This window comes from Moschus berezovskii, chromosome 8, assembly GCF_049115385.1.
Source record: "Moschus berezovskii isolate FMDL1 chromosome 8, NW_MosBer_1.0, whole genome shotgun sequence".
In the NCBI taxonomy this organism is placed as follows: Eukaryota; Metazoa; Chordata; class Mammalia; order Artiodactyla; family Moschidae; genus Moschus; species Moschus berezovskii.
The window spans coordinates 57832526-57847885 of NC_142467.1; the positions used below are offsets into that span (position 1 = coordinate 57832526).

Genomic DNA, 15360 nt, shown 5'->3' on the forward strand with positions numbered 1-15360 from the left:
TCTTACAAAGATCAAATAATATCATGTAGGTCAGACACTAAGCACATTGCCTGGGACACAGTATGTGCTAATGCTTATCACTAATGATATCATTGATCAAGAGCCTACACTTGGTGCCTGTGAGGAAAACCAGTCTCTATCTCACAGCCCCTTGCACTGGGCTTTAAGAGTTAAGGATGTTGCCAGGGACCTGCTCGCTGTTCCTTGGTTAAAGCCCAAACTGGGATGCCTAGGGGTGGTGGGCACCTGCCAGGAGGCAGCCTGCTGTCTGTCCGGAGCCCACATGGCTGAGGGGAAGGGGATATCAGGCCACAGTGAAGTCACGCACTGGCTGCATCTGTCAGTCTAAAGCTGGCTGAGGAGAGGACAGATTTGAGGACAAGCCAAAAGTCTTCTGACTATACAGGCAAGTCTGAGGACTACCAGAGTCAGCCATGTCCTTGGAGGATGGGGTGTCACCAAACCAAAGGGCTGGGAACCCAGAGAATAGCATCTCGGAGAAAACAATCCATTCCTTCTCCTTCCTCTCCTGCTAGCCCCCAGCACTCAAGCTGGGCTGTTGCCACTCTACAAAGGCCACAGCAACCAGCTGTGCCGTGTTCACAACTCGTAAGGAAAAGCAGGCTGCAGAGGGTGAGCACTTCAGTGAGATAGCATGAGACCATCTTATCCTACCGTGGCTCAGGAGAAGAAAGTAGTAGTGACAAAAGTCTGCCATGGAGGAAAAAGGGAAAGAAGAAGGGCCAAGAGGGGCTGGGGGCAGTGGGAAGGGAACGTATGCCTGTCTTCTATCAACTCTGGCTGGCAGGCGTAGAGAGAAAGCTGGAGGGGAAGGTGTACTCAGCTGACTCCCTCGTGGGCCAGCACATAGGAGGCCAGGCCACCATCCCCACTAATGTGTCCATCCTTCTCAGGTTTAAGAGGGGAAATGTTCTATTCATAAGCCAACAACCAGTGGAGATCTGGCAGCCGCTGGATGGCTCTGATCCCACAGGGATCCTGGCTACTCGCGGCTGTCTTCTCCCGCCTCTCAACTGTGGGTGTTTTCAAAGCAAAAGGCCAAAGGTGATCGGAAGCAAAAGAAAAAAGAAAAGCTGCTTTCCTGTCCTTCGCTGCTTTCGTGAGACTGCTAGCTTTTTAGTGATGGCTGAAGACTTCAGAATATTTTAAAAACAGTGACTCATGTGGTCCCATCAGACCTTCTTCCCCTGCGAGCTTCAAGACTCAATCTCTTTTTCTGTTTTATGATCAATGGAAGCTTAGGCAGAGAGATGAAGGGAATGCAGAAACCAGAGGCAGGGCAATGGGCAAACAGAGAAAGGTAATGACACCCCTCCCATCTCTCTCCTCATTCTAAATCTTATCCTCATGAAACAAGAAGTGCCTTGATCCAGCACCATTATGGAGTCTAATCTGAATAATAGCTGAGAGAACGAGTGTATATAACAGAAACAACATATAAAGCAGCTGTGGCTGTGTTGTCAAAGTCCGTGAGAGAGTAATGGGTCATGTTACAGCTCTGCACCTGGGAAGCCTGAGTCACTGAAATGTGTGACTGGTTCTCCCAGCATCCTATGTGACGTGTGAGGAGCCACAGATAGCTCTGGAGGAGGCTCACTAAGAAGGAACAAGGAATGGCCCCTCAATGGCAAACTGCTGGGTGGGTTAGGTATTGGAAGTTCATGATGAAACTCTTTCCAGTCCCACTGGGTTGCCACATATGACAGATGGCAGGGCAGAGCAAAGATCTCACTCACATCAAGAATGGTAGGGGAAATGATCTTGGCAATAGGGCAGACACAGCTCTGGTACCTTGCCGTCTTTAAGCCTGTTTGCTCATTTGTAACTCACTTGCTGTGAAAAGCATTTCTGCAAATGGTACCCATCCACACACCACATCCATGCTGCCTGCCATAACCCCATGCTATCTTGAAGAGATGAATATTTAAAAACCTATCTTTGTATCACGCTGAGTTAACAAACTTGTAGTTAATGGACCAAACTCACCATTGCCTGTTTTGTAAATAATGTCACCCACTTCGTTTCCATATTGTCTATGGCTGCTTTCAGACCACGAGAGCAGAGTTAAATAGCACCACAAATCCAAAAATCTGTTCCTTTCCTGAAAAACCTGACCCCTCTGCTAAGCAGTAACATTTAGAAAACTGAGTGTGGCAGGGAGAAGTTTGTTTACTTGTGGCTGCTCCCCAGTCAATACACATTAAATAAATATATAAATTTAAAAGGCAAATGAAAACATGTGTCTGGTCCCATACAAAACGACCTGGGCTCTCGCCAGCAGTGTACATCCCCCACTTTGAGAAATGCAGTCATGAGGATCCAGAGGGTTCAGTGAATTAACACAAGGTGGCCTCCGGCCCCCAGCAGCAGGGCTGTTGGCTTCTGTCCTTTGTTCTCGTCCCCTGCTCCACTCAGAAGTGGTTCCCCTAACCCAGTGACTTCTTTCTGCCTCATATGGGAGAGTAATTGGTATGACCAGATAACAACAAGGATAGTAACTACAATAATTAGGCATTTATTCACTAATAGGCCAGATATTGTGCTGGGCTTTTATGCTCATAGCAATGTTATGAGGTACGGTTGTGATTTATCCTCATTTTACAGACAGGGAAACAGAAGCTTAGAGAGGCCCAGCACTGACCCACGGTTCCATGGCCAGTGGGCCTGCAGGATAACCTGCATCATTCACACAGTACCCTCCCAGTTCGCCAGGACTTGTATTCACCAGGAAACAGCTCTCCCAGTTCACCCAATAGGACTTTCCCATGTGAAGTTCCGTGAAATGTGTACAAAGACTGACGTACAAGGATGCTCATCCTGATGTCATTCACAAAAGCGGAACTCCGGAAAGGACATTCAAGACCAATGACAGGAAACAGTTCAACAAATTAGGATGCACTCTTATGACAGAGCATGCAACAACCATTACAAATAATATTTACAAACAACTTTCATCATCTGAGAAAATGCTTGTGAATTTTTAAAAGCAGAATACCAACCAATATCTTCAGTATAATGTCCATTAAGTAGAAATACATACTGACATTGGCAAAATAAACATAAGACATCATGAAAAAAGAAAAAGCAAGGAAGAAGTATCTCTAGAGATGAAATTATAGATGATTCTTATTGAGTTTTTGAAAATCCTTGCTATATTTCCTTAATGTTCCACAATGAGTTCATACTGTTTTCATAATAAGCAAAAATACAAATCTGTCAAAGCTTTGGAATGAGGTTCAGAGATTCAATGTCCACACCCTACAGATCCTAACTCCAACTTTGCAAGCTTTCTCCAATCACTGCTCTTCCCCTCACCTCTAGTGTGAATGACAAGTTGGCAACCTGAAGTGGGTTCTTAAGTATTATGCGGATGAAAAGGATTCTTATTAAAGTATTAGGTGAAAAACAAACTGGAAGGAATGAAGGGATTAAAACAAGGAAATAAAAGAGGAAGAACTATATTTCCTTCTTCTGGGGAGAAGGCAGGGTACTTTTTAAAGTCTTTCTAGCCTAGCTGGAAGTCCATTCCAACTGGCTGTGGGCACCTGCCTGCACATTAGTATATCTGTAAAAGCACAGATATTAAGTCTAGTGAAAGGTTCGGGTTAAAGCATAGGAACATATTCAACAAGAGGAGGAAGCAAGAAAATGGCTGCAATGTCCCTCTGAAAAGCCAGTTGCGGTCAGAAGTGCACAAGAAGGCACACCTAGGGCAACTCAGACATATGCCTTTGAAACCACCCGACTGGCCCAGGGGATCTGAATTAATACACTAAAGGACACGTCACTAGAAGCCAAGATTAGGAGATAGCCCTCTCTATCTCATTCTGTCGGCTTCCAAACAGCTGGCAAAGCAGCAGGAGAGCACCATTTCCACAAACAAGCTAATCTTTCCACAGCTAAGTAGGCAGTGACATTTATTATTTAAAACGTCAAAGCTGGTAAAGATGAACTCACACTAGAACACCCTGCCTTTCCCTGGATCTCTTGCACTGGACTGTGTACTCTCTCTGACAAGTTCTCAGCTTTCCAACTGTCCCTCCAGTGGGACGACAGGACAACAGGAAGGGGGCTGAGAACAGGTTCCTGCCTGGCGCCTGCTCCTGCTTCTGACCTGCGCTCACTTCAAAGGAGAATGAGCCAGTTCTCATTGAGCCTTTGGGGAGTAAATTTCACAACCGTACCAAACGTAAGATGCGACAGGACAAGCAGACTCAGGAGATATGCATTAAGGTGGCAACATTCCTACTCAGGGAAGACTCTTGTTCTTTGTAATAACAAACGGGAAAATCAGTGACAGTCATTTGCTGTCTAGATGACTGACACTGGTGTGATCACCTCCTCAGTAAAGAAGCGTTCAGTTCAGTTCAGTCGCTCAGTCGTGTCTGACTCTTTGCGACCCCATGAATCACAGCACGCCAGGCCTCCCTGTCCATCACCAACTCCCGCAGTTCACTCAAACTCATGTCCATCAAGTCGGTGATGCCATCCAGCCATCTCAGTCTCGGTCGTCCCCTTCTCCTCCCGCCCACAATCCCTCCCAGCATCAGAGTCTTTTCCAGTGAGTCAACTCGTCGCATGAGGTGGCCAAAGTATTGCAGTTTCAGCTTTAGCATCAGTCCTTCCAATGAACACCCAGGATCGATCTCCCTTAGAATGGACTGGTTGGATCTCTTTGCAGTACAAGGGACTCTCAAGAGTCTTCTCCAGCACCACAGTTCAAAAGCATCAATTCTTCGGTGATCAGCTTTCTTCACAGTCCAACTCTCACATCCATACATGACCACGGGAAAAACCATTGCCTTGACTAGACGGACCTTTGTTGGCAAAGTAATGTCTCTGCTTTTTAATATGCTATCTAGGTTGGTCATAACTTTCCTTCCAAGGAGTAAGCGTCTTAATTTCACGGCTGCAATTAGCATCCGCAGTGATTTTGGAGCCCCAAAAAATAAAGTCTGACACTGCTTCCACTGTTTCCCCATCTATTTCCCATGAAGTGATGGGACCAGATGCCACGATCTTTGTTTTCTGAATGTTGAGCTTCAAGCCAACCTTTTCACTCTCCTCTTTCACTTTCATCAAGAGGCTTTTGAGTTCCTCTTCGCTTTCTGCCATAAGGGTGGTGTCATCTGCATTTCTGAGGTTATTGATATTTCTCCCTGCAATCTTGATTCCAGCTTGTGCTTCTTCCAGCCCAGCGTTCCTCATGATGTACTCTGCATATAAGTTAAATAAGCAGGGTGACAATATACAACCTTGACGCACTCCACCGAAATCAGATTGATTATATTCTTTGCAGCCAAAGATGGAGAAGCTCTATACAGATAGCAAAAACAAGACCAGGAGCTGACTGTGGCTCAGATCATGAACTCCTTATTGCCAAATTCAGACTGAAATTGAAGAAAATAGGGCAAACCACTAGACCAGATATGACCTAAATCAAATCCCTTATGATTATACAGTGGAATTAAGAAATAGATTTAAGGGACTAGATCTGATAGATAGAGTGCCTGATGAACTCTGGACAGAGGTTCGTGACATTGTACAGGAGACAGGGACCAAGACCATCCCCATGGAAAAGAAATGAAAAAAAGCAAAATGGCTGTCTGAGGAGGCCTTACAAATAGCTGTGAAAAGAAGAGAAGCGAAAAGCAAAGGAGAAAAGGAAAGATACAAGCATCTAAATGCAGAGTTCCAAAGAATAGCAAGGAGAGATAAGAAAGCCTTCCTCAGCGATCAATGCAAAGAAATAGAGGAAAACAACAGAATAGGAAAGACAAGAGATCTCTTCAGGAAACTTAGAGATATCAAGGGAACATTCCATGCAAAGATAGGCTCAATAAAGGACAGAAATGGTATGGACCTAACAGAAACAGAAGATATTAAGAAAAACTGTACAAAAGAAGTACACAGAAGAACTGTACAAAAAAGATCTTCACGACGAAGATAATCACGATGGCGTGATCACTCACCTAGAGCCAGACATCTTGGAACATGAAGTCAAGTGGGCCTTAGAGAGCATCACCACGAACAAAGCTAGTGGAGGTGATGGAATTCCAATTGAGCTATTTCAAATCTTGAAAGATGATGCTGTGAAAGTGTTGCACTCAATATGCCAGCAAATTTGGAAAACTCAGCAGTGGCCACAGGACTGGAAGAGGTCAGTCTTCATTCCAATCCCAAAGAAAGGCAATGCCAAAGAATGCTCAAACTACCACACAATTGCACTCATCTCACACGCTAGTAAAGTCATGCTCAAAATTCTCCAAGCCAGGCTTCAGCAATATGTGAACCGTGAACTTCCAGATGTTCAAGCAGGTTTTAGAAAAGGCAGAGGCACCAGAGATCAAATTGTCAACATCCGCTGGATCATGGAGAAAGCAAGACTGTTCCAGAAAAACATCTATTTCTGCTTCATTGACTATGCCAAAGCCTTTGACTGTGTGGATCACAATAAACTGTGGAACATTCTGAAAGAGATGGGAATCCCAGACCACCTGACCTGCCTCTTGAGAAACCTGTATGCAGGTCAGGAAGCAACAGTTAGAACTGGACATGGAACAACAGACTGATAGTCTTACTCCTGTTTTCTCCTTCCCTTCACTACCGGTTACAAATGTGACTCATGAGAGAAAACTCAGTGTCACTGCTGCATATTCTTCGCATTCCAGGAACAAACCCAGGTAAGGTTCCTGATGGCAGCAGGATCCATGGTTGAGCGGCCCATACAATTGGCAAAAAGAACAGATTGGGATTAGAATTTAGTATGTAGGGCTTAACCAAGAATACAGAAGACTTCTAGGCAGAAAACTAAAATGCTAACAGAGGTGTGAATAAATGGAAAGACATTCAAAGCTCTTGAAGGAGGTGACTTAGCACTATAAAAGTGTCAATTTTTTCAGCTGCATGTAGATCAATGCAGTTAGAACTTTCCTTCACACCATACACAGAAATAAAGTTACTTAAAGACTTAAATATAAAGACATGACACCATAAAACTCCCAGAAGAGAACATAGGCAAAATATTCTTTGACATAAATTGTAGCAATATTCCCTTAGGTCAGTCTCCCTAAGAAAAAAGAAACGAAAGCAAAAATAAATGAATGGGACCTAATCAAATGCACAAGCTTCTGTACAGCAAGGAAATGATAAACAATACAAAAAGACAACCTATGGACTAGAAGAAAATATTTGCCAATGATGTGACCTACAAGGGCTAAATTTCCAAAATACACAAACAGCTCATATAACCCAATAGTGAAAAAAGCCGGGGGTGGGGGGGGGGGGGGGAGGAGGGACAGAAGACCTAAAACAGACTTTTCTCCAAAGAAGACATAATTTCTCCAAAGAAGAGATACAGATGGCTAAGATGTATATGAAAATATGCTCTACATCACTAATTATTAGAGAAATACAAATCAATACAAACCTCACACCAGTCAGAATGGCTATCATCAAAAATTCTACAAATAAAAAATGCTGGAGAGGATGTGCAGAAAGGAGAACCTTCCTACAGTGTCTGTGGGAATGTAAATTGGTGCAGCCACTGCAGAGAATACTGTGGAGGTTCCTTATAAAACTAAAAATAGAGTTATCATGTGATCCAGAAATTCCACTCCTGAGGATAGATCCAGGAAAGACAGAAACTCTAATTCAGAAAGTTACATGTACCTCAATGTCTACAGCAGCACTGTTTACAATAGCCAAGACATGGAAGCAACCTGAATGTCCACTGACAGAGGAGTGGATAAAGATGATGTGGTACATACATACGATGGAGTATTACTCAGCCATTTAAAAACTACTGCGTTTTGCAGCAACACGAATAGACCCAGAGGATATCATACTAAGTGAAGTAAACTAGAGAAAGACAAATATTATATGAAATCACTTACACGTGGACTCTTAAGAAATAATACAAATGAACTTATTTATGAAACAGAAACAGACTCACAGACTTAGAAAACAAAATTATAGTTACCAAAGGGAAAAGCTGGAGAAGGGATAAATTAGAGGAGTATGGGATTAACAGATACTACTATATACAGGCTAGATAAACAACAAGAATTTACTGTATAGCACAGGGAACTATATTCAGTATTTAGTTATAACCTAAAGAATCTGAAAAAGGCTATGTGTGTGTGCAAATATATATATATATATATATCAGTTTTATACATATATATACACCTGAAATTAACATAATACTGTAAATCAACTATCCTTCAATTTAAAAAAGTATTTGCTACTTGTAAAGCATACTATGAGAAACAACATTCAAGAGTAAACTATTATTAATAATATTTTTAAGTGTCAATTTTCTGCCAATTAACCTGTACACTTCGATGCAATCCCAAATGAAAATTTCAAATTTTTGAGGAAATTAGCAGACTTATGCTATAATTTATATAGAAGGATAAAGGTCCACAGTCAGCTAAGTCAACTGTTGAAAAGCAAAGAGAGGAGACTTAAACTACCAGATATTAAGACTTGCCTCAAAGTCATCATATTAAAACCAGAGAAGTATTAGCGTAAGAACAGACAGACCAGACCAAGGAAATAAAGAGCTCAGAGACAGAGCTCAGATATGCAAACCTAACACACAAGAAAGCTGGTATCACAAGTAAAAGAGGGAGAGAATAGATAGCTTCACACATGTTGTTGGGAAAACTGGCTTTTTAAAACAAAATTGAATCCTTATGAAACAACATATACAATGATAGATATCAACTGGGTTAGAAACCTAAGTGTGAAAGACAAAATCATGAAGCCAATAAAAGAAAATGTAGGTGTAGGTGCACATCTTTGCAACATGGGTCAGGAAGGCCTTTTCAAAACACAACTTGAAAATCACAAACCAGAGGGCAAAAAAAAAATTGAATTTATAAAAAGTAAAGCTTTACACTCAGGGAAAGATATCACACATAATATTAAATGTCAGATGGCAAAATAGGAAGATATATTTAAAATCTACAAGGAATTAATATCTAGACTATAGAAGGAATTTTTAAAACCATCAATAAAAAATGGTAACTGCAATAGAAAAATGGGCAAAGGACACAAATAGGCAAAAAGCAGGAGAGGATACCCAGTAAACTCATCAATTATCAGAGAAGCACAAATTAAGACAACAATGAGCTACCATTTTAGATATACTAGACTGGTAAAAAATCACAAAGCTGAATACAATGGCAACAGCTGACAGGAATGAGGAAATCATCACGTTGGGCTGGGGGAACTGTGAATAGGCTACTTACTCTAGGTCACAAAGTTTAGAGCCTTCCTTCAAACCAAGTACACACAGACCCCCTTTGACTGGCTAGCAACTCTCCTGGAGGGTAAACCCCAAGGAGATTCTCACACAAGGGGACCTGTACGAAGATGTTCACCGTGGTACTGGGAATGGTGATGAAGAGTGGGAGGCACGCACAGGTGGAGTCTCTGCACAGTGTCACACACTGTGGAGCACGCAGCAGACAGAAGCCACTCTAAGTATATAGAGGAATATGAACGGCTCCCAACACAACACTGGAGGAGCATAGAAGGAAACAGAACACAACAACCTTTTGTATAACTTAAAACACAGGTAGGTAAGACACTAACTGTCCAAGAATATACTTTAAAGATATACATTAGAACAGTGTGAGGGAGGACAGGAATAGGACGTGGGAAAAGAATTCCAAGGGACTGAGTGAATGAACACACGAAAGAAGGGAGGGAGGGAGGGAGGGGTCTGGGATGATCACGCACGACAAATCGGGGAGAGTGATTAAATCATTCTCTCTGTACTTGAGATCCAAATAGAGAAGAGGAGGGGGAAAGGGCTCTGCAAAGAAAGGTGCATCTATTTGTCTGCTAGCGACATCTCCCTGGCACTGGGCCACCTGGAAAATACCAGCAGCTGCCAGACATTATGTATGGCCCTGTCTTAAACCTCACAGACACAGTAAGCCCTGAGAGAAACTTCAAGAGAAAAGCAACAAATGCAGCACTGTCCCCAAAGGAATTCCCTTTTGCTACCTGTCTCTTCAAACATTCTGGTTCTGTGATAAAATTGTTGGCACTCAAACTCCCACCAAAATATTTTCTAGAAAAGAAAATGCTAGACATTTGGAAGTTGGCTGTCAGAGGTAAAAAGCATGATGTCCAGCTCTTACACTCCTGTCAGACTGACTTTTTTCCTTTAAAAAAGTTTTGATGGTCCTATAAACAGTTGCAGAACAACCAGATCCTGGGCAACAGTGCTTCCTGTGGCGCTGAGTACTATAGTGGGTGTGCAGTGAAGCTGCAAATTACTGCCAGGAGGAATCAGAAAGGGACAGCACTCTGGAGGGGAGGCAAGGCCAGGCGAAGCCAAGGCCTGTGTGATGGGAAGAGGGGATCCTAATGTCAAAGGACGGGTGGAAGCACCAGTCCAGAACACTCCTCTGGTTTTGCCAGCTTGGAAATTAATGAACGGAACATCTCTTAGGATAGTAATACCCTAGAAAAATAGTTTCTGTGGAAAGCGCTCCTGGAAAAGTGGTCAATATGTTTAACATCTTTTTCTCTCCCACTTCCTAAATGAAAGGGTAAGCAATTGAAGAATCATTGGATACTCGAGGCAGCCAACTCTCTGTGCCCTGTGGGTAACAGGATGCCAAAAGCAAAATGTTCAAGTGTCTCTGTTTCCCAAAATGGAACTTTCTGCATTGCCCTTTTCCTAGGGAGGTAGAAAATCTTTTGTGGTTAACAGCAAAGACATTAGAGTCACACAGCACTAAGATTAAATTACATCTCCTGAGTTTACCAACCTCAATTTCCTAATCTACAAAGTAGGTCAATAGCACCTACCTCACTCAGCACTGTGAGCATTAATTGAGCTGACGTGCATAAGACACGGTGAAACGCTGTAAGCAGTTGATAAATGCTACCTGTTAATAGCTATTATTATAAAACACACACCCTCTACTGACAATTCAAAGTCTAAAGAATATTTAAAGTAGAAGGTCAGCGTCTTGCGGTAATCTATCCTCTATCCTGCCGAGAAGACAATGGCACCCCACTCCAGTACTCTTGCCTGGAAAATCCCATGGACAGAGGAGCCTGGTGGGCTGCCGTCTATGGGGTCGCACAGAGTTGGACACGACCGAAGCGACTTCACTTTCACTTTTCACTTTGGTGCACTGGAGAAGGAAATGGCAACCCACTCCAGTGTTCCTGCCTGGAGAATCCCAGGGACAGCAGAGCCTGGTGGGCTGCCGTCTACAGGGTCGCACAGAGTCGGACACGACTGAAGCGACTTAGCCGCATCAGCAGCATCCTCTATCCTGAGTAACAGCTTGCTGATAAATGTATTTCCAGACTTTTTTCTATCAATATATCGAGACAAGTCAAATAATTTATTTTAATAAATGCACCGTTCCAGGATCTGAATTTTAGAAAGCTCAATGAACAGTATATGGGGGACACTGCTTCTGTAAATATATCAAGATCTCTCTCATTCTTTTTCTTTTACTTTTTTGTTTTTCAGTGCTTTTTTAAAATTTATTTTTTTATTGAATGATAATTGCTTTATAGAATTTTGCTGTTTTCTGTCAAACCTCAACATGAATCAGCCATAGGCATACATATATCCCCTCTCTTTTGAACCTCCCTCCCATCTCCCTCCCCATCCTACCCCTCCAGGTTGATACAGAGCCCATTTGAGTTTCCTGAGCCATACAGCAAATTCCCGTTGGCTATCTATTTTTCATATGGTCTCTCATTCTTCTTAAAGGCTACATAGTATTCTATGGTACTTTTAATAAACTTCCTACTGGACATTTGGATTGTCTCCAGTTCTTCGTGTATTATTATCAATGCTCTGGTGAACTTTTTTTTCTCCCCCCAGAAACATCTTTGTACTCCAGTCTACTCTTTAGGACAGATCACTAGGTCAGACGATGTTTACTTTTTTTTTTTATTATTAATACTTTGGGAGTTCTTCTTTTTCTTTTTAACTAATTTTATATTGGAGTATAGGGCTTCTCTGGTGGCTCAAATGGTAAAGAATCCGCCTGTAATATGGGAGACCTGGGTTCGATCCCTGGGTTAGGAAAATCCCCTAGAGGAGGGCATGGCAACCCACTCCCACATTCTTGCCTGGAAAATTTCCATGGACAGAGGAGCCTGGCAGGCTACAGTTCATGGGGGTCACAGAGTCAGACACGACTGAGTGACTGAGCACTGCACAGAGTTGACTAAAAATGCCGTATTAGTTTGTACAGTAAACTGTGTGCCTGGGGAGTGCAGAGCATAGTACAGTCCTGAGGTTTACAGCAAAGTGATTAAGTTACACATATACATGTGTCCTTTCTTTTTCAGCATATATTCTTTGGGCTTCCTAGGTGGTACTACTGGTAAAGAACCCGCTTGCCAATGCAGGAGATGGTTGAATTCTTTTTTAAATTCTTTTACCATTTAGGTTGTTATATAATATGAAGCAGAATTCCCTGTGCCATATAGTAGGTACTTGTTGGTTGCCCATTTTAAATACGTGTGTACACATCAATCAAAGGATGTTTACTTTTTAAAGGCTTCCAGTACCTATGCCCTAAAGGCCTTACAGAATGGTACAACCAGATGGCATGCCCACCAGCAGAATCCCGGTCATCTTTAATATCTATTGGCACTTATCTCAAGGAGAGACAAGCAGGTTTGTAAGGTCAAAAGTAACAGGTAAGCTTCTGGTCTGGTGGCGGGGGTGGGGGTGGTTCTCCATTCATATGTGTCTCAACCCCCACAGTTCTGGGTCCTTTATAATAGACATGGGTTGTAGGCTGGGGCATGGGGTGGGCATCTGCTATTTCAGCCTGCATGGCATCTACCCTCTCATGTCCCGGGAGTTCACTGACCTCCCTGCACCTCTCATGTCCCAGGAGTTCACTGACCTCCCTGCAGGTAAACCACCATCCTCTCATTTTATGAGCACTTTTGAAACCATCGATCAAGGTGCGTTGTTATCCTCTGGGTGGGCCAAAGCAAGACCATCTTGATGCTATCTTTCCTGGGAATCTGGACCTTCAGAAGAGTGAGGCAAGGACTAAACAATTCTAAGGGCTTTAGGATCTTGCAAGTATCATCCAGAGGACCCTTTCTCATTGGTTCTCAGGTCTCTAGAACTGTCTGGCTTTCAAGCCTTGGTTCTTCAGCTCTTCCTACCTTACTTTGAATTACCCTGAGGACTTCTATATTCCTTCATTATTTTTAATATTGTTTTTGCTATTGCTATTTTACGACAAGTTAGCCAGAGTTGATTTCAGATATTCTAAAGCAATCCCACCTGATACAGAGGGGGAAAAACTACTTCTTTCTTTGAATATTTACTTGAAAAAAATTTTCCCTTGTTCAATTCCTGAGGGGAAAAAAAGAAACAACAAAAAATAGTTTTCCTCCCCTAAGGCCTCTGAACTTACCAACAGCAACCATTCCAAATTACTTAATATTTTATTTAAAACTTCTGATAAAATCTGTATTTTGGAAAGAATGAAAGAAGGAAAATCTCTGCTCCATAATGGATTTCACACACACATAAAATGGCTCATCCTTTTGTCCACAAGAAGAGGCACTGTTTTACTGACTTTTCTGACAATACTAGAATTCATGGGAGGGCTACCTTGGAATCTTTTTCCAAATGGATTTTACAAAAGCGAATCTGAGGCAAGGGGACAGAATTTCCTTTGTACTCTAGTAGCAATGTGGAAGGAATTTGCTTTTTCCTCTATGCACCAACGATATAATCAGCCCAAACACTTAGCAAAAGCAGTTCCATTTTAATCCCATCATCTTTACAAGGTTACAGGTGCCCTTGGAAACCACAATTAACCAGAGTACTCAGAGCCAGTGGCAGAGGAAACATGTTGTATAATGCTACAGAGGCTGCCCAGGGTCACTCCCATTAAAACAGAATATTATTACAGAGTTCACCATCTCCACTCATAACTTTCCAGAGCAGCAACAAGGAACACAGAGTTAGTTACTAAGTGATCACTAAGATGGTTCTTGCCTCTTCACGCCTCTGAGTGAGACTGTGTGGGAGGCAAAGTCAATTCTGGCTTCCCACAGGACAGGGTGCTGGGGGAGCTGGGTATTATTGGATTAAGTGACTTTTAAGTGGTGACTGAAGCTACATTCTTAAGACAACACAGGATTAACTGAGATAATGTACATAAAAATTCTTTGCACAGTGTGAAGGGTTATACAGTGCAAGATGTCATCACAGTCATGCCCGTCAGGCTCATTGACCGTCCTGACAAGGTATATTAGGGCAGAAGCAGCTCGGACTGCACTGGGGGAATGGGGCCAACCCAATGTGCCCACAGCACCTCCTGGTGGTTCTTCCCCAGAATGGCAACTTCACCAGGCCCAGGCCCACACCCAGCTGTAGGAAAAGTATCTAAGCAACATACTTACTCCCTTCGCTCTGGCTGTCTTTGTTTGAGTTGTAGACCTGGAAAACAGAAAACACATTTACTTGTGTGCATTTTATACCACCCAACAGGTTCACTATAGAAAACCATTACCTTCTCCTTTTGCCTAGTGTGTGCTAGAAAATGGAAGGCAATCTCTGGCCCCCAAATGGAAATTCCTTCTATTATTACTTCCTAATATTTACTTCAGCTGTTCTTAAGTGTGTGCACATCAGAGCATCACCTCTTGAGCTTTACTGTTAAAAAAAAAAAGTCATATACTTCCTTAAAAAAAAGAAACTAGTATGTGTATATAAACTAAAAGAAAGAAAAAAATTAATTAGTTACAAATCATTAAGCATTAACTGCACAGCAGGCAACGACGCTAAGCAATTCACATGAATTATCTCAAATTATCTACGCAACAATTCTGTTGGGTAGGAACTGTTAATATCACTGATACACAGATGGAGAATTTGAGGCTAGAGAGGTTAACTAAGGTCTCACAGCTAGTACATGGCAAAGTCTGGACAAAGATACATTACAAACTGTTAAGTGTTAACACTGGGGAATGGGACCATTAACTTTTTACTGTGAATTTAAATGTTATAAGGAGAACATACTACTTTTACGACAAAAAATCCTTAAGCGATTTATACAAATCATAAAAGGGAATGCGTCCCAACATAAAACAGACAATGACACACTGGAAGAGTTGGCAAGCTTTTTTCTGTAAAGGACTAGATGGTAAATATTTTAGGCTTTGCGAGCTAAGAGGCAAAAGCCAAACCAATGATTAAACAGGAACTTGAAAAACAAGAGAGACCACAAATTTTCATAATTTTTTCCTGACAAAATTCAAATAGAATAAGTTTTGAAAATACAGGTATAATATTCCTAGCAGGTGAAA

The 15360-nt window shown here is 42.2% G+C and overlaps 1 protein-coding gene across 4 annotated transcripts in view; it reads right to left on the reverse strand.

The window, feature by feature from the left end:
• Positions 1-15360, reverse strand: part of ARHGAP26 (Rho GTPase activating protein 26) — a 563256-nt gene that overhangs the window by 204738 nt on the left and 343158 nt on the right. For all 4 annotated transcript variants that reach the window (XM_088838588.1, XM_088838587.1, XM_088838586.1 and 1 more), the window contains exon 12: positions 14455-14491. In XM_088838588.1, the coding sequence (XP_088694714.1) occupies positions 14455-14491 (37 nt within the window). The remainder of the gene's footprint in view (positions 1-14454; positions 14492-15360) is intronic.